This window comes from Moschus berezovskii, chromosome 17 (assembly GCF_049115385.1).
Source record: "Moschus berezovskii isolate FMDL1 chromosome 17, NW_MosBer_1.0, whole genome shotgun sequence".
Lineage (NCBI taxonomy): Eukaryota > Metazoa > Chordata > Mammalia > Artiodactyla > Moschidae > Moschus > Moschus berezovskii.
Genome location: NC_142476.1, coordinates 36563326 through 36590090, shown reverse-complemented (window position 1 = coordinate 36590090; position 26765 = coordinate 36563326). Strand labels below are relative to the sequence as shown.

At 36.3% G+C, this 26765-nt stretch overlaps 2 protein-coding genes across 2 annotated transcripts in view; one reads left to right on the top strand and one right to left on the bottom strand.

Moving 5' to 3' along the window:
- Positions 1 to 26765, top strand: part of RABGAP1L (RAB GTPase activating protein 1 like) — a 729399-nt gene that overhangs the window by 215138 nt on the left and 487496 nt on the right. The window lies entirely within an intron of this gene.
- LOC129551354 (small ubiquitin-related modifier 2) lies at positions 255 to 896 on the bottom strand. The gene has a single exon (XM_055419207.2). It carries the CDS (start codon positions 821 to 823, stop codon positions 536 to 538), a length of 288 nt encoding a protein of 95 aa, XP_055275182.2. The 5' UTR covers positions 824 to 896; the 3' UTR covers positions 255 to 535.

The window sequence follows — 26765 nt, the reverse complement described above, 5'->3', positions numbered from 1 at the left end:
ATCTAGGATTCATTTCTTTTAGAGTAATTTATCCCTACTTAAAGACAGATTGCCCTACATGTAACAGCTACGTACAAAAAAGTTATAAAATTGTCCTTGGCTTTACAATGATAAATGAAAAATATTAAAATTCTCCAATCGAACAAGGTATGCAAGAATTTTTATGTTGTTCTTTTTTTTGTTAAACAGTGAGAGCAGAATAACTTACTGGAATATAAAGAGCTGATGAGCATGCCACTAATGGAGAAAAGGGGGTATTTTCACAGAATCAGTATTTTTCCCCATCCCATCTCCATTTGATGTCGATCAAAACATACCATTGGCCATTTAGTTAAAAAAAAAAATGCAGTATGCCTGTGCACATACACCAGTTACTTTATGTACAATAAAGGAATGGGGGAGGGGAAAATGAAAGAATAGAGAAACTGTACTGTAGTAGTCAGGGTGTGGTAGAACCAAATTGCGGTTTTCTAATTGAGAATGTCTTCTTGGTCTGGAGGAACAGAATTCTGGAGTAAAGTAGCAGGTTCCCTTTTTAGTAGACACCTCCTGTCTGCTGCTGGAATACATCAATTGTATCTTCATCTTCCATCTCCAACTGTGCAGGTGTGTCTGTTTCATTGATTGGCTGCCCGTCAAATCGGAATCTGATCTGCCTCATTGACAAACCCTGTCGTTCACAATAGGCTTTCATTAGTTTACTAAGTGGTGTATGCCTCTTAATCTTAAACTGCACCACAGAACCATCCTGCCCCGCCACCTTCAAATTAATATGATCGTTGTTCTCAGTCTTGACTCCTTCCTTGGGCTTTTCGTCCACCATGGCGAGTGCCGGAGTCTCCTCAGCTGCCGCTTCACAAAAGAGGTACCAGGTCCGCCCGGAACGAGCACACAGGCAGCACACCCGCAATTTCTTTTTAAAGGGTTTAAATTCTAGTGCTAGATTGACCTGAATTTGAGTCTCATCCCTGCCATGTATTAACTTGTGATCTTGAGAAGTTATCTCAACTTTCTAAGCCTCAGCTTCATCATTTGTAAAGCACAGATAATAGTAGTACCTACTAGAATTGTTGTGGGAATTAAGTAAGATGATAAGGTGCTTGGCACATAGTGTGTATTTAAGATATGAATGTATGATATTAGTAATAATGGATATTTGTATCAGTGTATACTGCCACTTTAGTCAACTTCCAGTCACATAGTTTTCATGAGAGCAAATGATGTGAACAATAGCTGATAGAATTAAGCATTAATCTTTTTGGAAGTATGAAAAATCAGATTTGTCTTGTTTTTTTTTTCCTTCTGGCTAGTGAATATCATGGAATGTTTGAATCTTTAAACTTGGCTTTATAATGATTATATGAATTATTATTTAGTCATTATGCATATTCAAGTATATCATGAAGTTAAATGATATTCTCTAAAAATCACTCCTAATGACTATATGATGTAATCAATTTGGTAGAACCAAATTGCGGTTTTCTTTATCTGCAAGGCAGATAAAGTTTCATTCACTTATTAATTCACTCATTCAGTAACTCATTACTGAGCATCTTTTATGGGCCAGGTCCTGTGCGGTAAGGGGCTCACAGCTTTAAGGAGCATGGCCTAGGGAAAGCCAGACCTTTATGCAGATAGATCAAATATATGATGATACAGGTTATAATAGGTATTTTAACCAAGTGTGTGGAATATGAAGGAGGTAGTGGCAGCTCTGCTTGGGTGAGTCAGGGAAGACTTCATGGGGAAGTTGATGCCTGAGATGGGAATTTAATATGTCTGAGTGGGATAGGGGAGGGAGTAGAGTGTAGGAGTAGCTTCCATAATGATTCAGGTGCCCTCTGGTGACTTAGCTTGGATTATCCTGGAAGGCTTAGGAGGTGAAGTCAGTGTGCTTCTTCCTTCCCTCACTTCCACCACAGTTGGCTAACTACATCCACTACTTATGGGTCAGTGTTTGTCCCCTGGTGAAATGAAAAGAACATTATAAAAGTTTATTCTTCTTAGAATAAATACATGAAGTGAAAAACCTCAGAAAATATGTCATATCAAAATGGATATTTATATTTAATTGATATACCTAGAGTTGATGTAATCATCATAATTGGTTGATGTACCTAGAGTTGAAGTAATAGAATTTGAACAAGTAATTTTACAGTATCTATTTGGTAAATGAGTACCTATTGTGTGTCAGGTACTGTGCTAGGATGGTAATGCACATTCATTTTTAAAATCAGTGAACTGAAAAATACCATCTACTGGCTAAGTACAAAACAGTAAAACTTGCAAAGAAGAAGTCTAATTTGACATAGTACAGAGAGCATATGCTTAAACCTCTATCAGAGACTAAAAAGGGCAAAGTTGGAAGTAGTTGGTAGTTTGGTTGTTGCTGCCAAACAATATTTTTTGGAATATAAATAAAAAACCACAGTAAGAGTGGCCTGTTTTAAGATTCTGCAAGTTCTCTGCTTTCTTGAGCATTGTATGGACAGATAAAGCTTCACTGTGTTTACTTGTCAGGTTATTGGTACTGCTCAGAGTAAAGCCTGTCTTTTCTCTGTTCTCCAGTGTATTATTGTAGCAGATGGCTTTTAATAAAACATGTAGCTAAAGAAAAAATTTTACCCTATTTTAGTGGAATGTACTGTAATTATAATTACTGGACAGTCTCAAGAGGAAATGTTTAAATTGTGTTTTTTTAATGATCAAATGAAATTTAGTGAATATTTGAAAAGTGAAATTATGGAAACAGTTGCATTTTCTTTTAAGTTTCCACAACTAAAGTAAACTTTATATGTCATTTAGCCAGGTAGCTATTTGCTTTTTCTTTACATGGCTTATTTTTTAAAAATTCAATGCTATATGTTAGTCAAATAATAGTCAACACTAGTTTCGTTGAGAGGCAGGGCATTGCTTAATTACATAGCTGTTCTTTTCTCATCATCTTGTCTATTTGTAGGAAGTGAGCTTTTTGATAGAATGGGGTTACTCCTGCTGAGTCTGTACCATTGGTATTATAAAAGTCACAGACTCTTGTATGGGTATATTACTGATATCGCCATAAAGTTTATATAAACTTCTCCAGAAAATTTATAATTCTTTAAAATTTTTTTTTTTGGTAATTAATTTATTTTTTATTGGAAGCAAATTATTTTACAATACTATATTGGTTGGTTTTGCCATACATTGACATGAATTCGCCCCAGGTTTACATAAGTTCCCCCTCCTGAACCCCCCTCCCACGTCCCTCCTCCCTTTATCCTCCCTCTGGGACATCCCCGCATGCCAGCCCCGAGCATCCTATAACAGGCATCGACCCTGAACTAGTGATTCGTTTCACATATGACAACATATGTGTTTCAATGCCATTCTCCCAAACCATCCCACCCTCACCCTCTCCCACAGAGTCCCAAAGACTGTTCTCTACATCTGTGTCTCTTTTGCTGTCTCGTATACAGGGTTATCATTTGCATCTTTCTAAATTCCATATATATGCGTTAGTATACTGTATTGGTGTTTTTCTTTCTGGCTTAGTTCACTGTGTATAATAGGCTCCAGTTTCATCCACCTCATTAGAACTGATTCAAATGTATTTTTTTTAATGGCTGAATAATACTCCATTGTGTATATGTACCAAAGCTTTCTTATCCATTCATCTGCAGATGGGCATCTAGGTTGCTTCCATGTCCTCGCTATTATAAACAGTGCTGCAATGAACATTGGAGTACATGTGTCTCTTTCAATTCTGGTTTCCTCGGTGTGTATGCCCAGGAGTGCGATTGCTGGATCATATGGCAGTTCTATTTCCAGTTTTTTGAGGAATCTCCACACTGTTCTCCATAGTGGCTGTACTAGTTTGCATTCCCACCAACAGTGTAAGAGGGTTCCCTTTTCTCCACACCCTCTCCAGCATTTATTGCATGTAGACTTTTGGATAGCAGCCATTCTGACTGGTGTGAAATGGTATCTCATTGTGGTTTTGATTTGCATTTCTCTGATTATGAGGGATGTTGAGCATTTTTTCATGTGTTAGCCATCTTTATGTCTTTTTTGGAGAAATGTCTGTTTAGTTCTTTGGCCCATTTTTTGATTGGGTCATTTATTTTTCTGGAATTGAGCTGCAGGAGCTGCTTGTATATTTTGGAGATTAATCCTTTATCAGTTGCTTCATTTGCTATTGTTTTCTCCCATTCTGAAGGCTGTCTTTTCACCTTACTTATAGTTTCCTTTGCTGTGCAGAAGCTTTTGATTTTAATTAGGTCCCATTTGTTTATTTTTGCTTTTATTTCCAATATTCTGGGAGGTGGGTCTTGGAGAATCCTGCTGTGATTTATGTCAGAGAGTGTTTTGCCTACGTTCTCCTCTAGGAATTTTATAGTTTCTGGTCTTACATTTAGCTCTCTAATCCATTTTGAGTTTATTTTAGTGTATGGTGTTAGGAAGTGTTCTAGTTTCATTCTTTTACAAGTGGCTGACCAGTTTTCCCAGCACCACTTGTTAAAGAGACTGTCTTTTCCTCATTTTATATTCTTGCCTCCTTTGTCAAAGATAAAGGTGTCCATAGGTGTGTGGATTTATCTCTGGGCTTTCAAAAAAGTAAGGGGAGCAAGGACACTAAAGAATACCCACTGTGTTGTAATGAAATGACTTGAACATGTACATACTGGAAGGTCTTATATTAAAGGAAACTTAAGAATTATTGAGATTCTTTAAGAAAATGTACCTTTTATTTTCTCTTGTATAATAAGGTTGATGGTTTCTTAATACATAATTATGCCTTTGCTTGTTATTCATAGGATAAATTTTATTAAATTTTCTTTGTTCTCATTACCTGAGATCTTTCATTTTCTATCATATCAATATGGACAACCACAGGTATAAAAACTTTGATTATATATGTGAATATGAGACTTCAGAATTTTCCCCCCAGCATTGATCGATATGTTTCTATAAAAAGTTAAAATGTATTCTTAATTGTTTTCATGTACTTAAGTGATAATGTTCTGCTTCTAGTACTAAGTATTGTTTTTGTTATTCTTTTAACATAGCAAATAGTTTTGAGGTAAATTAAAGGAAAAGATGATTTTCTAAGGAATTAAAGTAGGAGTATACTGTTTTGAGAGAAGACTTTTGGGCTATTGCTGAGCATGGATTCAGTGCATAAAAACTGTATTTATAGCCATAGAACTAAAGACAAGAGGAAAGCACTAATATTTTCCTTAAATCTCATAATTTTCAAGAGGCTGAGGTTATAATATGATTCCTGGGTCCCAGTTTTATAATAACTGTGTTGGACTTATCTGCACATATTTCTAGAGCATATTTATATTTTATTCAGACGGTAAAGTGTCTGCCTACAATGCGGGGGACCTGGGTTCAATCCCTGGGTCGGGAAGATCCCCTGGAGAAGGAAAGGGCAACCCACTCTAGTATTCTTGCCTGGAAAATCCCATGGACGGAGGAGCCTGGTGAGCTACAGTCAGTCCTTGGAGTCGCAAAGAGTCGGACACGACTGAGCAACTTCACTTCACTTACACTTTCATAGTGTAATAAGTTTTCTCCAGGGTTTTTCTTTGGCTTTAATTTACTTTTCCTTTCAAATTTGTGCTTAGATAAGTTTACTTCTTTGGTAACTCAGACTATAAAGAATTCTCCTGCAGTGAGGGAGGCCTGGGTTTGATCCCTGGGTTAGGAAAATCCCTGGAGGAGGGCATGGCAACCCACTCCAGTATTCTTGTCTGGAGAATCCCCATGGACAGAGGAGCCTAGTGGGCTATGGGGTTGCAGAGAGTCCTGGGGTTGCATGGAGTCATAAAGAGACAGATACGATTGAGCGACTAAGCACAGCACATGTTTACTATTAATTAGTGCCAAGGTTAAAAAAAAAAGACAGCAGATATCCATGAGGCAGGCACAAAGATCCCCCCTCCTCCAGCATATTATGTATTTCTGCTTGTATTTTAGTGACAATTTTATTTGCAACTTCTTGCTTGATTACCTTTATACTTTATATTTCTTTGTCTCTCTATCATATATTTCATGTTTTTTTATTACCTACCTCCCTTTCTTAACTGTCATATGTAGTTCTGAAAAGTGGGTTTTTTTTTTAATTTGTTTTTTATTTGCTGGATTTCACATTACCAGTGAATTTCTCAGATTAGGCTGCTTTTTACTTTCATGGCTTTTAGTTGATTTTTAAACTAACAAGACAGTAGATTGTGTCATCATACAGAAACTGTCATTTTGCTGTTCTTTGTATTCCCAGAGCCTGGCATTAGTCCTTACTAAATATTTGTTGAATGTCTATGTGAATTAAATTCTTTAGGTTAGTACTTCATGATTTGAATAAAAAAAGTAGGAGTTAATGGCTGTGACATTGTATGTGAAGAATTGGATTAGAAATTATGAGTGTTGGGTTTTTTTAAATAGAACATTTCAAGTTATAGATCAGAAGCCTCACTTTTTTCGTCACATTTAAGTAGCTTTTGGGGACCAGACACAAGACTAGTCCTTGAAAAGTTGTCTTTTTAATTATTCTTTCTTATTATAATTACTTCTTTCCAGATTATGTAGTCTATATGTAATTATTGATATACATACAAAGACCCGAAAATTTGACATGGACTATGTCTCTTACTGCAGACTCAATTCTAGTTCCTATTTCCTTTTTTCATCAAACAGGAAAAAAATAAGCAAAGAGAAAAAACCCAGAAGAACCACTGAGTAAATTTAAGCTTATTATAGCCTTAGAAAAATTCAGTTTCTTTGTGAAATTTCTTGAACTGCTTCAGGAAAATACTAGGTAAATGCCATGTTGGGGATACTCTTGATGCTGCAAAATTTTTTCAGATTTAAAGCTTTAATGTACAAACTGGCTTTTATCTTAATATATTCATTCCATAGAGTGTTTCAAACTAAGTATTGTAATTAATTCAATGTGTTGCAATTTTGAAAGAATAGTTATACCAAAACAATTTAATATGATTCTCATTTGTTTCGTTTTTCTCTGTTAAATCTTTATTTTTTCTACTATCACAATTTATATTATGAATTATTACTTCTATTAAGCACACAAAAGACTTTAATTTTTTACATACAAACTTTTTTTATCCCTATAAATGGTGAAAAAAAGTGAAAAGTGAAAGTGAAAGTCGCTCAGTTGTGTCTACTCTTTGCAACCCCATGTACTATACTGTAGTAGGTAGCCTTTTCCTTCTCCAGGGGATCTAGGTAAAAGTTGCTCAGAACTTTAAAATTTTTGGATTGGAATATTATAGGTATGAACATTTTCTTCTACAAGAGAGAGCTTTACTTGTTACTACTGTCAGAATAATTCAATCACTTCTACCCTTTAAGAGGATGATTTCTGACATGTTTAAAAAAGCTACTTAATCTTTTAATAGATGACTAATTTTTTGAAGACAGCATCATGTAACTTTTACTTTGATACCTGTAAAAATGATGTGAAAAGGAGCAATTTCATTGAACTCTTGAACCTTGAGTTCGTGTTTGAAAAAGTATAATTGGTAATTTTTAATTGAATGCTTAGGTTAATTTTTTTACCCATTTTTATACTTGGTATTTAGGTACACTAAGAAAGGTTCTGTCTTTTCATACAGATTATTTAATCAAAGTCTCTGAGGCTCTCTTACTTTACTTTCTAGGGACCTCAAATCTTTGCTTTTGATGTTCAATCGCGGAGTCATGTTCGAGTCTTTGTGACCCCATGGACTGTAGCACACCAGACTTCCTGGTCCTTCACTATCTCCTGGAGTCTGCTCAAACTCATTCTTTGAAGCAGTGATGCTATCCAACCATCCCATCCTCTGTTGTCATCTTCTCTTCTTGCCCTCAATCTTTCCCAGCATCAGGGTCTTTTCCAGTGAATCAGTTTTTTGCATCAGGTGGCCGAAGTATTAGAGCTTCTACTTCAGCATCAGTCCTTCCAATGAACATTCAGGATTGATTTCCTTTAGGATTGACTGGTTGGATATCCTTGCAGTCCAAGAGACTCTCAGGAGTCTTTTCCACTCCCACAGCAAAAGCATCAGTTCTTCAGCGCTCAGCCTTCTTTTTGGTCCAACTCTCACATCCATACATGATTACTGGAAAAACCACAGCTTTGACTAGGAGAACCTTTGTTGGCAAAGTGATGTCTCCATTTTTTAAAACACTGTCTAGGTTTGTCATAGCTTTTCTTCCAAGAAGCAAGCGATTTTTAATTTCGTGGCTGCAGTCACTGTCCACAGTGATTTTGGAGCCCAAAGAAATAAAATCTATCACTGTTTCCACCTTTTCCTCACATATTTGTCATGAAGTGATGAGACCAGATGCCTTGATTTTCGGTTTTTGAGTGTTAAGACAACTTTTTCACTGTCCTCTTTCACATTCATCAAGAAGCTCTTTAGGGACTTCCCTTCTGGTCCAGTGGTTAAGAATCCACCTTGGAGTACAGGAGACGCAGGTTCGATGCCTGGTGAGGGAAGTAAGATCCCACATTCCTTGGAACAACTAAAGCTGACACAGCAATTACTAAGCCTGACACAGCCAAAAATAAATACATATATTAAAAAAAAAAAAGAAGCTCTTTAGTTCCTCTTAGCTTTCTGCCATTAAAGTATCATCTGCATATCTGAGATTGTTGATATTTCTCCTGGCAATCTTGATTGCCACAGTGTAGATTGTGAACAGTGAAGCCCAGCATTTTGCATGATGTACTTTCCATATAAAATAAGTAGGGTGACAGTATACCACCTCAATGTACACCTTTCCCAATTTTGAACCAGTTGGTTGTTCTATGTCCAGTTCTAACTGTTTCTGCTTGTCTTGCCTACAGGTTTCTTAGGAGACAGGTAAGGTGGTCTGGTATTCCCATCTCATTCTAGGCCCCACGTCAGATTTCCCCACCTGGAGATCTGACAGAGGAACTAGGAATACCAGGGAATCTAATTTTGAAGGACAGCGGGATTTGATTTCAGAACTTCCACAGGACTGAGGGAAACAGAGATTCTTAAAGGGCACAGATAAAATCTTGTGCGTACCAGGACCCAGAGGAAAGGAACAGTCTCCCCACAAGAGACTGAGCCAGACCTACCTGTGAGTGAGTGAGCATCTCCTGTGGAGGTCTGGGTCAGCCGTGGGCTGCTGAAGGGACACGGGCAATGGCAGCAGCAGTCCTGTGAGGTGGATGTTGGCATAAGTCCTTTTTGGAGGTTGCCAATAGCCCTATAACTGAGCCTGCTGACTCTAGGACTAAGCAACTAACAGGCCAAACAACTACAGGGAGGGAGCACAGCCCCACCCATCAGCAGACAGTGGGATTAAAGATTTACTGAGCATAGCTCTGTCCCCCAGAGCAAGACCCAGTTTTCCCCAGTGTGTCCCTTCCATCAGGAAGGTAGAACTATAATCCCACAGCCTCCAGAATGAAAACCACAATCACAGAAAGCTAAGCAAAATGATTGCATGGGTCACAACCTTGTGTAACTCAAGGAAGCTGTGAGCCATGCTGTTCAGGGCCACCCACGCTGGCTGGGTCATGGTGGAGTTCTGACAAATTGTCACTGGAAAAGGGATTGGCAAACCACTTAAGTATTCTTGCCTAGAGAATCCCACGATCTTTACTTTGATGGGTTTCAAAGCTCAAGTATGTGCAAAGATGATTTGCGTTTGCTTACAAAATTTCTGTCTCATTCAGATCAACTATAGAGTTGATCATGCAGTTAAAAAGGAAATTGATCTTTATTGCATACTACTGAAAATCAAGATTTTCTAAGTAAATAAAGTTATTTGAGAACCTTAAATTAAGGAAGTAAAGGAATTCCCCAATCATGTTTTTTTTTTTTTTTTTCCTTTTGGGTCTGATGATACCCAAAAGAGTAGTTATAGTTTTTCCAACTCACTTTTTGTGAGAGAAGATCCTTTCCCAGTTGATCAGAAAACAGGTTGAGCTTGATCTTAGAGAAAAGATGATACTTAGTAGTACCGTGAGGAGAATTGTTCATCCCAGTGGCACAGTGTAGTCTTACATTAAGTGTTGTCTTAACATTAAGTGTTCTGGGACTAATTAATCAGGAAACTTCTCTAATTAAAAGGGAAACTGCTCATCAGCTGCCTGCTCAGCCTTTTTATAGAAAGAAACTGTAGACTTAGCTACTTGCTCCTGGGTTCTAGCAACATCCTTTAACTGCTTATGTCTCCTATGGGAAAGGGGTAATTTAAGAATTTCTAGCAGATTGTTTTGTGGTAATAAACTTTGATATTTGATGGACTTGTTTTTAGATTTAAATTTACATAATTGTAATAATTTTAGAGTTAGAATATTTTGGTTGACCTGCAAGGCTTTCAAATTTATAATCTTATCATCTTACCATGTTTTCTAAATCCCAGAGTGAACCATGCTATATGGAAAGTATCATAGTAGATAACTTTTGGGTTTGTATATGCATATGTGCCCAGTCTTGTCTGACTCTTTGCGACCCTATGGACTGTAGCCCGCCAGGCACCTCTGTCCATGGGGTTCTCCAGGCAAGGATACTTGGAGTGGGTTGTCATTTCTTTCTGCAGGGTTTCTTCCATACCCAAGGATAGAACCTGGGTCTCCTGTAACTCCTGCCTTGTCAGGCGGATTCTTTTACCACTGAACCATATGTATATATACAAACATAATACCAAAATAAACATAAATCAGTTCAGTTCAGTTCAGTCGCTCAGTCATGTCCGACTCTCCGCGACCCCATGAATCACAGCACGCCAGGCCTCCCTGTCCATCACCAACTCCCGGAGTTCACTCAAACTCATGTCCACAGAGTCGGTGATGCCATCCAGCCATCTCATTCTCTGTCATCCCCTTATCCTCCCGCCCCCAACCTTTCCCAGCATCAGAGTCTTTTCCAGTGAGTCAACTCGTCGCATGAGATGGCCAGAGTATTGCAGTTTCAGCTTTAGCATCAGTCCTTCCAATGAACACCCAGGATTGATCTCCTTTAGAATGGACTGATTGGATCTCCTTGCAGTAAATATCTAGCAGCAGTTAGTGAATTTATCTTTTAAATCATACTGGATTTTCTATTACGTAACAGTCTATCTTACCTGAAGTCATCTTAGAGAATTACCGTATACAAGAAAGTACTTAACAAGGGTATGTGTTTTATGTATGTGTTATATGTCCTGTTTCCCAGGCCTTTGTATGTTTGTGATGATTATTATATCCAGCTAATCAGTTATTTCTTAATTTACCAAATTGTAATTGATTATGGACTACTAATGAGAACGTTATCATTTTTCCTGATGTTGCTTTTGTTAATTTTACTGTCTTTTGATATTTGTCCTAATACACATATAGAGGTTTATTAGTGTCTAAAATTGGCAGATATTTGGAAGAATTAGGAAGATAAGGGCAGTTAGTGGGGACTAGAATTGTAACTTACTCTTCCTTATGTCCTTACCAGCCTCCCATTCCCACCCATTGGCACATGGTAGAGTCAGAGCATACTTTTGTACAGTTGATTTGAATTGCAGCCTTATGGCAATCAATTTATTCTGTGCAATTATTTCAAATCAGTTGTAGTTCAAGATGGTAAATCTTAACAGGTGTTTGCTGATACAACACAATCTGATATTTACAAACCTCATGGCATGCTTAGCCAGGGCAAACATAGTCTCAAGAATGAAGGCGTAATTGCTTTTTAAAGGTGGATGCATTTCTTTTAGATCTGTAGTTTGTTTAAACAAAGAGAAAAGTTATTAACCTCAGAATGTCACTCACCTATATTGTATGTGATGTGTCTGATGGGAGAAAGTCAGTGTCTTGAACAAGAACAGTATTAAAGCCAGAAGCCATAGCTTATTCATATCTGGTCTTATTTTTATTTTGGGTTTTCTTTGAACTTTATGTAGATGGATTTGTGTTAATTTGAATAACTCATTTACTCAGATGTTCACATTATTTGAAGTAGTCTCATGTGTTTAATACATTAATTAAAAAATTGATTTAGAAACATTTATTAATTTATTTTTGTGACTTATCTATGGAATAGATTGATTTCAAGTAATAGTATTACAAATTAATGCAGAAGTCTAAACGTTTTAAATATTCAGCGCAAAGTCAAAGGCGTGTCCAAATTGGAAATAAAAACTGGACTTACCTTAATTTATCTGTGATTTCTAACTCTCTTCTTAATGTTCTGCATTGAACATTGCTTGGAGCATATAAACACAGAGAATATTTATTCTTTATATGGTGATAAAACTATAAGTCTATCAAAGTTCTCATCAATAGATAACTACTTCCTGAGACTGAACGCTAAGAAGCAACTTGCTGGCTTTGCAGAGCTGAGCTTTTGAATGCTCAGGCATGACAGCACATATGTGGAACTCATTTTGTTTGTTACCTGGGTTGCTCACCAGTACCGCTACCTACCCTCCTAGGTGTACACATGGCAGTGGATGAAAACTGTGCCTCACTCCAAAATGATGCTGTTTCCAGATTAGGCACTCAAGTCACTTACTGTTCTTAGGTAAAAGGTCAGATTTAGATTTAGCAAGGTAGTATGTATTATTTCCACTTGTATTGTTTGTGGATCTCTCCTGAGAATAATTTTATTAACCATTTAAAGAGAGATTATCTTGGTGTTAAATTCTATCCAGTTTGTACCAAATTTGTTGGTGTCTTAAGTCACTGAAAATTCTTGAATATAGGGTCCTCTGGTGGCATATTAATACTTTGAGAGTATAGTTACAATTAAATCATGATTATGTCTTTTTATTTTGGAGATAGAGAAGTCCTTTAACAATGTTTGCAGCAGTGAAGCATCCTTTAAAAACAAGAGAAGCCTATGTCTTATCTTGCTAGTTTTAAAGGTTAAGAATCACATGATGCTTCAGGGGCACCCCAAGGAGTCTTTAAAGAGTGTTTAGTGTTAGTTGCTCAGTCGTGTCCAACTGTTTGCAGCCCCATGGACTATAGCCCGCCAGGATCCTCTGTCCATGGGGTTCTCCAGGCAAGAATACTGGAGTGGGTTGCCATGCCCCTCTCTAGAGGATCTTTCTGACCCAGGGATTAAACCCTGGTCTCCTGCATTATAGGCAGATTCTTTACCATCTGAGCTAAGAGTGTTTAGTCCCATGAAAATATGTCAGTGAAACTAAATGCCACCATTATGTCACTTTGATCCTATGTAGAGTATAAACTTTGAATATGATCTAAGATGCCAGTTCCATATCCCTCTGTAAGTTTTGATTTAATCATTAAACATTGAGTCATACCTTGAAAATGTTTTTGGTTTGTTTGCTTTCAGTTTTAACTTCAACCATCGGCTGTTTTTTTTTTCTTTTGTCAGAAACATTACCTAGGACAGACGTCTGCATTTAATGGGCATTCAAAGCACCTGTCACTGTTGTTAAAACACAGATTCTGATTCAATAGGTCTGGGGTGGGGATTGCGATTATCATTTCTAACGACCCATCAGATGATGCCAATGCCACTACTCGTCCATGAACCACATTTTGACTAGGGAAGATCTAGGTCCTAGAACTTAAACACTAAAATGTTTCTGAAGTATTTTTAAAATGATTATTAGCTCAGTGAATGGGTGTAATTATTCCTGGCTTATTGTAGTTAAGAAAGATAAATGTATTAAAAGGTCACAATGTAGTTTACTGTTTAATATAAAATAGTTAATTTTTTATAATCATAGATAGCCTTCATTAATAAAGAGTTTACAGATGGACAGATGAGTCAGTATAATTTAAAAAGTAAAATAGTTATACAGTAGTTCCTTGTCATAAGAATACTATTTTAAGAAACATAAAATGGGTTAAACATAGTTGCCTTATAAGGTTTACATTTTTTACATAATTTATGCTTTATGTAACAAACAAATCATGTGATACTTGGCTTTTATTTGATGGGAAGGAAGAAAGGAAAGTCAGAGAATCAGAGAAGTAGAAGATGATTCTTTTGAAGAGTTTTTCTCTCCTGGATTTTAGCTGTCCACTTTCATTTTTGATTCAGGCTTCTTCTTTAATGCTCAAATTGTATGGAGTCTTTTAGGTTTTCCACTTGAGCCTATTGAACAAGAATTAAATTTTACTTCCATTAATCTTCATTCTGTGCTACTCAACCCATCACATTTAAAACCATAGTACATTTTACTTCCTGGGAAGATAAGTCCCATTCCCATTCCTTCCCATTCCTTCGGGTTATATGGGAGAAGAGTCCTTTAGTGAAAGAGCCAACCACATTAATTTGAAATATTCTATCACAGAGATAGTAGCTTAACACAGAATTTAAGGTTTTGGATGACTTTTTTTTTTTTCTTTTTGAAATTGGGTGAATATGTAACCAGAGAGATACTGTGACAAAACAGTCCTCTGGGAAAACCTAGCCAGTGCCTTTGCTGTGAAAGTGAAATGATGCATATTAAATGCAGTAACCCTCAAAGCCTCTTTATTTCTATTACCTTTAGAAATGACTCCTCAGGAAGAAAATCTTGATTACTAACAGGTATAATTATATGAATCTTGAACATACTACATTATTGATTTAGAGACCATTAGGTTGAATGTTACTAATTTAATTTGTGGGAGTGCTTTTTAATTGACTCTCATCATTCAAGACTTTTAGCTAAATATCCAAGAAGGTTTTTAAAATAGCTTTTGATTTTCATTTCTAATATACCTTTCATCTCTCCCTTTTTTGCTACTTAGCTTTGTCTGATTATCTAATGTGAATTCAGAATTTGGGCATGAAGCATATATAATTTTTTTTGGAGGGGGGAGCGGAAGCTTTTCAAGGAAAATATTCTTTTTTTTTTTGTTGCAAATTTTACCAAAGCACATAATGATGTGATCATATTTCTGGGGCCCTTCCAAAAGAGAATGAAGCTTAAGCTAAGCTATATCTTCTGCCAGTATCTCCAGCTGATTAAATACTTTGTACTTTTTTCCTGTTGAAGTGTAGTCCAGTGTAGTTGGGAAGAGCCTACTTAGGATTCAAACATGGACTTTCTCCATCTTTGTTATTGCTAGAATCCTAGGTACATCTTTTTCCAAGATGACAACAATAACTTTCTTGATGGTCTTCCCACTTCCATTTTTTCATATACCACCAACTTACCTACAGCTTGTTTTCCATATTATGGCTGAAAAGACTTTTAAAAAAACTTGCGTTGATGCTTTTAGGATAAAGAACAAAATCCAGATAGTTATTACTGTTTTCAGTGTTCTTCATTTATCCTTGAAGATTCAAGTTTTCTCTCTGCTCTCATTTCCCTTGAACCTGAAGTAATTTCTTTAGTATTTGTTATGGCATATATCTGCTGGTAACAGCATAGTTTTCCACTGTCTGAAAGTACCTTTATTTTGGCTTTGTTCTTGAAGGATTCTGTCTCTGGATATGGACAGAGTAGCCTGGTAGGCTGCTGTCCATGGGGTCTCAAAAGAATCAGATATGACTTAGCGACTAAGCAGCAACAACCACAGACTATTGGGTTGACGGTTTTTTATTTCAGCATTCGAGGAATGTTGTTTGCCATCTTTGGCTTCCATAATTCCTGATGAAAGTAAATGATCATTTCAGAGTCAGTTTCATGGGTATGTGACCTTTGCAGCTGCAGAGGGCCCCATATTTAGAAAGGATCTGTGATTGGTTACATTTTCTGCTGCTGCTGTCTTGAAATCCTTAATAGTTTGGAACAATGATCCTTGAATATTCATTTTACATTGACACCCACAAATTATATAGCTGGTCCTGCATCATTCATATAATCATCATTCATATCCCCAGTGTGTAATACATTGTCTTTCTTGGGCTGCTTTCAAGATAATTCTCTTTAACTTTAGGTTTCAACAATTTGACTATAATAGGCATGGTTTTCTTCATGTTAATCCTTCATAGAGTCATAAATCCATAAATTTATGTCTTTCGTTAGATTTGGAGAAATTGGGAACATTATTTTTTTTTAAAATATCTCATACTTCCCAATTCTTTCCTTTACTACTGGTACTCTAAATATTGGTATCATGCCCCCACATTCTAGTACTTTTTTTTTTTTTTTGCAGTTGTTTTTCTTTCTTCAGATAGGATAATTTTTGTTGACTTTTCTTAAAGTTTATTTTTTATCTCAATTCTTAGTCCATCCAGTGAATTTTTATTGCATGTTTATATTCTAGAATTTTCATTTGGATCTTTTTTTAATATTTCAGTTTCTATATTGAAATTTCTTCTTTCTATTCATTACAAGTATAATTTTCTATCACTGAGCATAGTTATAATAGCCTTTTTTCCCCTTTCAAAGATATGTTAATAAAACAGACTAAAAATGAGGTGATGATGACTCTGGAGTGAAGAGAAAAAAGGAGAATATATAGTCAGGGTATAATTGTTACATAGAAATGTGTTTGATTTTTAAAAAATAATTTAATTTTCTGAGGATTTTTTTAGCTAATGCTGGGGCTCCTTTGCTGATAGCTCCATGTCCAGACTGTGCTTATTCATGGAACACTTTTAAAATAAGATAGCAGAATTTATTCACAAAATTTCATGCAGGAATGAGACTCAATGTCACCTTGTGATATAAACAAAGTAACTGTTTCATATAGACAAGGGTTTCTGTGCATAGAAACGTTTAGGAAGTGAAGCGTTTTACATTATTTATACATATACAACAGCCTCTGAAAAGTCCTTGTCTGATAATTTCAACATTTGGATCATCTTAAAATTTTCTTCTTTTAATTGCCTTTTCCTTTGCAAATGGGTCATAGTTTCCTGATGTTTGTTTGTCAGATAATTTTGGAGTTGTCCTTTGGAAAGTGTGAATGTTACGAGAGGAATTTTTTTTTTTGCGGGTGTTTAACTTTTGACTATAAACGCTGTCTTGCCTGTGGTGGTCAGCAGCCTGTTTCTCAGTTCAGTCCATGTATCTTGAACCTACCAGGTGGCAGTCTGGCTGTCTCGTGTGTGTTTGATTTGGGGGTTACCCAGAGGCTTGGGCCAGAGAAGGCAATGGCAAGCCACTCCAGTACTATTGCCTAGAAAATCCCATGGATGGAGGAGCCTGGTAGGCTGCAGTCCGTGGGGTCGCTAAGGGTCGGACACGACTGAGCGACTTCACTTTCACTTTTCACTTTCCACTTTCACACATTGGAGAAGGAAATGGCAACCCACTCCAGTGTTCTTGCCTGGAGAATCCCAGGGACGGGGGAGCCTGGTGGGCTTCTGTCTGTGGGGTCACACAGAGTCGGACACGACTGAAGTGACTTAGCAGCAGCAGCAGCAGCAGCAGAGGCTTGGGCAGACGTTAGCACAGAGTCCAGGGTTCTCCTTCTCCAGCTTTCCCCTGTTGTCTCCCTCCTCACTCTGTGGCAGTCGTAAGTACCCTGGGTACTGCCCCTGGTTCCTCAGTCAACAGAGAGCAAGTGGTGGGCTTTCTTTTGGATCCTCAGCCACCCAGCATCACGCTGTGAATGTGGCCTGCCCTCATGCCAAAGGTGCAAAAATGTGAACTTAGTTCAGTTTCTCCCTTTCTCCAGATTTTGACCAGCTCTCCAAAGTGTACCTGCACTCACTCTCTCCCTTCGGTGCTCAGGGAGTTGTTTTTCAGATGTGTTTAGTCTATAACTTATGCTTGGTCTGTCACCGTACGAGAAGTATAGCTCCTGTGTATACGTATCAAGCTTTAGTACTTTTGAAGGGAAGCAAGAGTGATTCTTCTGAGGTTTGTTAGGTAGAAATTTTATAATTTTTATAATTATAATATTAAATAATATTTAAATATAAATATCAATGATCTACTAATATATCATTATATTAATTATCACTATATTAATATATCAACAATCTATTAATATATCATTATATTAATTATCACTATATTAATATATCAATTAATATAACAATATATTAATATATCAATTATCAATTAATATATAAATATATTAATATAGTGATAATTAATAATTTTGAGTGTAATTTAATCTTTTAACTCATTTAATCTTACCTTACGATGTTGCCATTGAAGCATAAAGATTTTATATTTTATAAAGATTTTGTCCAAAGTCATAGCAAACCAGACGGTAGGGCTGTCTTGTTTAAGAGCACATGTTTTACAAAAAAAGGCTTTGTGTGATTTGAGTTTGGAGACTTGTAGATGTAACAAACTAGAGTCTTTTCTTTGCCTATTGGGTGAGCGCTGCCTTGTATCTAGGCTTCCTGTGCCCAATTAATAAGGAACATCGAGATTTAACTCAATTTATCTTAACATTTGAGCAACTTCAAAAAAGAGTTTTAAGAATAGAAACTTAATAATAATAGGAATAATCATTTGTGTTTATTTCATAGCTATGTTAGTCCATTTGGGCTATTATAACAACATATATACCATAGGGTAGGTGGCTTATAAACAATAGAAATTTTTTCTCACGGTTTTGGAGGCTGGGAATCCCAAAATCATGGCATCGACAGGTTCAATGTCTGATGAAGTCCCACTTCCTGGGGGAGCTTTCATAGATGGTACCTTTTTGCACACATGGTGGAATGGGCAAGCTTTTTGGATATCATTATAATCACTTCCAAAAGTCCTCATTTCCTGATATTTCAAAATTCAAGTTTCAAGGTATGAATTTTGTTGTGACATCAACATTAAGTTCATAGAAATAGCCTTTCATAGTTTATAAGATTTTTTTATATAGTTTCTAATTTTATCCTTATTGAAAGCCTCCTGTAATACAAAGTTAGGCCAGTAATGATTCTCCCTGCTTTATGGATGTGGAAATAGAGGCCGAATGGAAGTTATATGAAGTAGTTGGTCAGGTGTCCACTCTTCTGAGTAAAATCTTCTTTAAGATGTTTTCTTTTAAATATTATTAGTGAAAAATAATAATATTTTAACATACTTTAGAATTGTTTTCTCAGAATGTTTTATAAATATTTTATCAGTATTTCAGCTGACCATCTGGAATAAGCAAAACAGTTGGTGTATTATCCTATTTTAAAATGAGAAATCAAAGGTACAGGAACTTATTTGTAGGGATATATAGTACATAGTGATAATTATAAGATCTGAAGCTATAACCTAGATCTCTAACACTAAGTTTGGGATCCATTCTTCTGTACCACACTATCATCTTTTGCTTATAGGTGACTGTACCCCTATAGAATATATACTTATATCACCAACGTTCCTCCATAGTATCTTTAGACTGTATCTGACATTGTGGGAAGCACTTTACACTTTATTAAATTGACAATAATGAAAACAAATGTTTTGGCATTATCTCCTCCTGTCTTTTGGACTTTTCTTTATTCTTTTCTGGAAAAGTTACTGTGAATAAAATTGCATTTAAAAAAAGTCTCAGAATGAGCTGCATAGTATTTCCAAAATGCTATGTACCTGTACTTTGAATTTTGAGTCAACTATTAAAAAACATTTAAAGACTTCTGGGCCAGTGGGGCTGTTTAAATGCTAAGTAATATGCTTTGGGATTAAATGCATTATACATATTTATATTTAGTAATTTTTATAAAGTTCTTTTTTGGAAGTCTTGAACATACCTTTCTTTGTTTGCTCCTTTCTTTCTTCCTCTCCCACCTTCCTTTCTTTCCTCCCTTTTTCCTTCCTAGGATAGACTGCTGTTCTGTAAAAGCTATATTCTATCTTCTGCCAAGCCCTCACGTCTAATTTTGAAACAACTTCTGTAGGTAATTTAAGTACAGAAGGCAGACTAAGTGTTCATTTTACTTTTGATTTATATATGACATCTGTTTAGAACTAAACTTTCTCTCTTTTCAGAAACAGGAAGAAAATTATTTTGGGATATGTAGGCCAAAGGCAAATCTTAGAAATAAGCATCCTTGTTCCTAAAGGAAAAGTCACTTCAGTTTATAAGAAAAGATGCATTTGACCAAAACCAGAGGATTTAAAAAAGAAAGCATTGGTATAGTAGGCTTTCAAGAAGTATGATGAATGAATAAAATTGTGTGCCTACATCTTTGTGGCCTTCCTAGAATATTGGATTTATCTTTTTCTTTCTGACCCACTGCTAAAGAGAGATTGTTAAGATTTCTGTGTTCAGGAGTATTGGCCTAGAGCAGGATGTGCTTATGGTGTGAAAGGAACAACCTCTGTGTGTCTTCCTCTCAGACTTCATGCCCTTTGGGTAAGTAGAGATACTGGCTCATAGTTTAACTTCTGCTGCTTTTGCATTCTCAACCTGTTCAGTTCACTCGCTCAGTTGTCTGATGTTTTGTGACCCCAAGGACTGCAACACGCCAGGCTTCCCTGTCCATCACCAACTCATGTAGTTTACTTAGACTCATGTCCATCAAGTTGGTGATGCCATCCAACCATCCTTTGTCATCCCCTTCTCCTCCTGCCTTCAATCTTTCCCAGCATCAGGGTCTTTTCCAGTGAGTCAGTTCTTTGCATCAGGTAGCCACAGTATTGGAGTTTCAGCTTCATCATCAGTCCTTCCAATGAATATTCCGGACTGATTTCTCCAACTAATAAACTGCAGATTTAACCTTCATTTATTTCCTCAAGTCCATGTCATTTCTGTGTTTCTTTAGTTATTAAACTCTTTTTGATAGTGGTAAAATACACATTTTACTGACTTCTAGAAATGTTTTATCATATACTTTTCAGACTTTAAGTCATCTCAGTCAAGTGTAATCAAAATTTCTGGAAAAAGGTGCTGACTAATGTAAACCATATTCAAGACAATATAGAAGGGAATGGCAACCCACTCCAGTATTCTTGCCTAGAAAATTCCATGGACAGAGGAGCCTGGAAAGCTATAATCCATATGGTTGCAAAAAGTCAGACACGACTGAGCAACCAACACAAAATCTCCTTGAAATCACACTCTTTCTGAAATGTGTTACTGTTACTCTGAAATAAAAAATTCCAAACTTTATTGCATTTCATTGGCATATATATTATCATTTATGGCACACTTTTATGTTCTATCTGTGCCTATGATTAGTGCTTTATTGGCATTATATTATTATTGTTATAAAATTATGGTATACAATGGAATGCAAACTTTGTGTAATTAAAATAAGCCAACAATAGGATTATGATTTAACATTTAGAACAGAATGGTTAGATCATCCTTGTCGATCAGTGTAAGCAAATAATAGGGAAATTTCCACCTTTTCCCCGCTTTTTCCTTTTTTCTGTTTCAGTTGGTAAGGGACATTGTTACATACTGAGTATTATTTGAGATGTTTAGGTTATCAGCCACAGAATTGGGAATCTTTTTGTCATGCTGAGGTTTTTCGTTTGAATTTTTATGGCATTTGCTGTAAATAGGGTTTGACCTGTATAATCAAGATATACTGTAGTATGTTATTTCTTATTAGTAGTTTTCTTTGGCTTTCATGTCTACAGTCTTTGTGTTCCAGTGCTACTTCAGTTCAGTTCAGTCGCTCAGTCGTGTCCGACTCTTTGCGACCCCATGAATCACAGCACGCCAGGCCTCCCAGTCCATCACCAAATCCCGGAGTTCACTCAGACTCATGTCCATCAAGTTGGTGGTGCCATCCAGCCATCTCATTCTCTGTCGTCCCCTTCTTCTACCCCCAATCCTTCCCAGCATCAGTCTTTTCCAGTGAGTCAGCCCATTGCATGAGGTGGCCAAAGTATTGGATGTAAAAATTTCAGGGCTCTCAAGAACTCTAAAAAAGGATCTAGTGTTTTTTGTGCATGACTCATATGTTAAGTATCTCACTTTATAAATGAGATATGTTAGGCATTTGGGACTGGGAGAAGTCAAGGGGTTTCCTTTATACCATGCAGTACATAAGTGAACTAAAACTCTTCTCTCATTTCTGGTAGCATTTGACTAAGACATGAAGAGCATTCACAATACTGTGTTCAGAATTCTCCACAGAGTTGAATTCTTGTGAAAAGCCCCCTAAATATAAGGAGAAAATTAGACATAACCTAATATTTTTTATTTTTAATAGATTAAGAAAGTAGATAAAGCAAAATGGAAGCAAGCACTTTGGTCTGGTTGTCCTTTTCACAGTTTTATGTTAATGGTGGGGTGTAGACCATTGTTTTCCATAAATAGTTAATCCTCATGTTCCCTAGTAATTGACATTTTCCTCTTGATATTGCTCGTGTTAGTTAAACTCATTTTATGCAAAGTTGAAATTGATAAATGTAAAGACATTCCATAAATATTGGGTAAATTGTCTTTTCCAAAACTTTTCTCATACCCACTTTGTGTGCAGCAAAAACTTTAACTGTAGTAGTACCATTCCATGCATCTAGTTTATTAGGAAGCTCAAAGGGTTAGAATTATATTTATAATTAACTTTCATCTCCTTAGAGGGAGGAAACTTTATTGGTGGAATAACATTTATTATTGTAATTGTTATTGCTTGAAAGGTTTAATTTTACTGTACATTGCAATCAATTATCCACCATCATTCTCATGAAGTTCTATAAAGAATACTTTGTATTTAATACCTTTGCTCTTAAATAACACCACTAATTTCATTATCCTTTGGGGCATACAGCTGTTTCCAGCCTACTCAGTGTCATGTCAGGGCATAAAATCATCTTGATGGAAAGTTCTAAATTATAAATAGTCTCATAATGACATTCAGCTTGGGCGGTACATTTATAAAAGGAGTTATTAAGGAAAATGTCATTCTAACCCATTACTATAGCTAGAATCCTTCACACTTTTGCAACCATCTTTTGGTACAAAAATTTGGTAAGATTTGCATATGTAAGCATTTAAACAGGATTATTAAATTTATAAATTTAAAGACATACAAGAGATGTTGGATAAATTGTTTCCTGAAATTTTCTAAAACTTTTCTATCACAAATACATCTTAATCATGTTTTCTCTCTGTCACGATCACTGAAAGACTGGAGTATTAAGACTCCAAGGTTTTGATATTATTCAAATAGCATAAGCACAGGAAGTATATTGATAAAAGAAAAAATATATATGGTCAAACTGTATATGAGAAAATAAAAAAGAAATCAGGTTGATTTATCTCATTGTTGTAAGCAACTTCAGAATATTGGATATTGAGTTAAATTCTGTAAACACTTTTTTTCCTAGTGTAAATGTAACTGTATTTCTATAAATCATCTTTATATTTTATACTGCTTGTGTATCAGGCTATTTCAGCACCTGAAGGTAGGGATAGATAAGAGACAGCGAATGGGAAAACCAGAGGGTTGTAACATTTGTAATGTGAGTTCATGTTGTACAGCTACACTTTTCAAGGTTAACCTTGTTGCACTTGTCACTGTAAACATCTAAAGCATTGCTGAGTTGAAGCTGGCTTTGTGAACTTGTCACTGTTAGAGTAATAGGACATTTAATCACACACACACACTGTGTGTGCACTAAGTGGTAAAGAATCTGCCTGCCAATGGAGGAGACTCAGGTTTGATCCCCAGGTTGGTAAGATCCCCTAGAGAAGAAGATGGCAATCCACTCTAGTATTCTTGTCTGAGAAATATCATGGACAGAAGAGCCTGGCAGGCTATAGTCAATGAGGTCTCAAAGTGTTGGATGTGACTTTGTGACTAAAAAACAACAAAATACATGACTCTGTGACTAAAAAACAACAAAATATATAAATAAATACATACATGCATGTGTGTGTGTGTAATGAATGTCTGTAAATACATAGCCATTCATTTTACTTAAAGTCCTATCCCCCAGCTCAGGAGTTTGTAAACATTGTTGCTTGGCATTACTTCAGTTCAGTTGCTCAGTCGTGTCCGACTCTCCGCGACCCCATCAATCACAGCACGCCAGGCCTCCCTGTCCATCACCAACTCCCAGAGTTCACTCAAACTCATGTCCATCGAGTCGGTGATGCCATCCAGCCATCTCATTCTCTGTTGTCCCCTTCTCCTCCCGCCCCCAGTCCTTCCCAGCATCAGAGTCTTTTCCAGTGAGTCAACTTGTCGCATGAGGTGGCCAAAGTATTGGAGTTAGGGGGCCCCAAATTAGCGAACCACCCTGCTGATCCCTACTTCAATCTTCTAATTCAGTTTTTAATCACATTTTCTTCTTTGATCTCAAGTCGTTCTCAATAGAGACATTTTCTTACAAACTTCTGCCAGTTTAGCAACATTTATTCCTGGCGTGCTGTGATTCATGGGGTCGCGGAGAGTCGGACACGACTGAGCGACTGAACTGAACTGAACTGATTCCCCTTTTAGTCATGTCTTGAAAACAGCATAATAGGTTTATTTTTCCCTTTCTCAGTTTCTGTCTCTTAAAAGTGATTTCTGTCAGAGGTTCAGTATTCTGAGATGTTCTCTATGCTACCTAATCACTTTAGCCACTTAGCTTTGATACTGCCTGGTGAAAAATAAAGTTGTGCTGGAAAATGTAGGTCAATTCGTTTGATTTCTCGTTTTCCTCATTCCCCCATAACATGACCCAAGAATAATGAGACTGTATAATGTTTTTAGCTTTCTTTTGAAAAGCTTTATATGGACGAGTTTAAGCTACCATAATTTCTGATATTTTAAGAGAATTCTGCCATTTGTTCTAGATTAAAATTAGTTGCTCAGTTGTGTCTGACTCTTTGCAACCCCATGGACTCTTTTCAACCTGCTAGATTAGACTCCACACTTATAAAATAATTTTTATGTTGATATTTAGCAAGAGGGGAATGCAAATCAATTAATTTGATTTATTTAGAAAATATTATTACCTAAGGAAAAGGCAACCCACTCCAATATTCTTGCCTGAGAAATCCCATGGACAGAGGAGCCTGGCAGGCTACAGAGCATGGGGTAATATTTCTGTAATATGCCAGGCACTGTGCTTGCCACTAAGAGTAACAGTGGTGAAAGATATTTTCAGAGGAACTTATAACCTAGTGAAGAAGATTGTTAAATATACTTAAACTTTTTTGGTTGTTGAAGTAAATTGACAAGTAAATAATATTTTGTTCCTACAACAGAATCTTAATGACCTTAATACATCCCTGGTCTGAGGGCTTTCATTTCACTCCTTTCTGTGAACTTTTTCTCTTTCATCATATTTTTAATGTGACCTTGAGTAAGCCATAAAATATATTTATAAAGTCAGCAATGATGTCTGTTGATAAAGCATTTTGAGATCTTTGGGGTTGGGGAGTTCTGGATCAACAGAAATATTATCCTTTCAACAAACTTGTTCTCAGTATATATGATTGAAGCACTGTGTGCCAGGCTTAAAGAAAAATGAGATAATAGTGTAGGTTTAGGAGCTGACAGTACAGTGTATGGGATGGAAAAAGATTGCATTGTATTTCTAGAATATTCATTTTGAAGACTATGCCACACCATTTCATGGGGAGAGAAGTCCTCAACAGTCTGCTTCTACCAGTGTTAACTATAAATATCATTTCATTATTACTTCAGTATCAACCATATGTGATATAAAATTAAATATAAACTGTACTTTTATTTCTGATGACCATAATGTAACAGAAACAAGCTGTGAAATCAATAAAAATGCACACTTACCATATTAATTTAATGTTACGGATGAGGTTATTTTCCTGAAACTAAACTACTGGTCAGTGTCCATGTGATCCTGACAGTTCAGATCTTCTTTTGAGTTTGGCATGCTCATGGGGCCATGTGCCCTCAGATGACTCAGTTTTCCCAACACACTTTTCTGACCCACTGGAAAACTTCCTTGTACAGTGTGGTGTTAGGTCATGTAATCTATTTGGTACATCATTTACATATTAAACCTCTTTATGTTCTGATTTCTCAGCCTGCACAAATTAAGAACTACTTGGCTCCAAAACAGTGGTAAACACTTCGACAAATATTGACACCAGTATTGTATAACAATACTTCATTATGAGATAGCTGTCAGATTATCAGAATCTACTTCTAGTAAAGCGTTTTGAGATTGTTGTGGAAGTAAAAACTGAAAATTAAAAGATATTATTGAATACTCATGGGACCCAAAAGATAACTCTCAAAGATTCATTGGACTCCAGTTTGATAAATATTATAAAATGTATAATGTATATGCACACATAGACACTATATATTTGGCATAAATGAATAGTAGTCTAACAACTGTTATACAAGTCATAATACAGGCACTGTGTGGATATAAATTACTACATTTTCAAATCAAGTTAACTGTTGAATAATTTATTTTGTACATACAATCTAAGCACTTAATACAACTCTGTGACTTTAAATTAGGTTTTTTTCCTGGTGTTTTTGAGTGTTTGTATTTTTTTCATAAGAATTATAAAAATAGGATTTTGTTGGATGATACTAATAAGCATGGATTCAGAATAAAGCATGGTATTATAAATCATTCATATAAAGGATCATATCATTTATTTTTAATCAAAAGCAGTAGAATTGTATTGGCCTCAGGATCCAGCCCACTCCAGTGTTCTTGCCTGGAGAATCCCAGGGACAGGGGAGCCTGGTGGGCTTCCGTCTGTGGGGTCACACAGAGCCGGACATGACTGAAATGACTTAGCAGCAGGATCAAAATAGTACCAGTCATCACTAGTAATTCTCTTTACTGGGTAAGGTAGATAAGGAAATGTTTGTGTATGTGTGTGTGTGTGTGTGTATTATATGTAACAGGAGACTTTACTAATCCGCAGTCACACCAACAATCCTTTTCTAGGTCTAAGATATTCCTATTTTCCACTGAGCCAAGTCTGAACTTCTCAAGTCTTCATCAGTAGCTTACAAGATAAATCACTGCTTGTTTAAAAATAAGCTGATGGTTTTAGGGTGAAAATA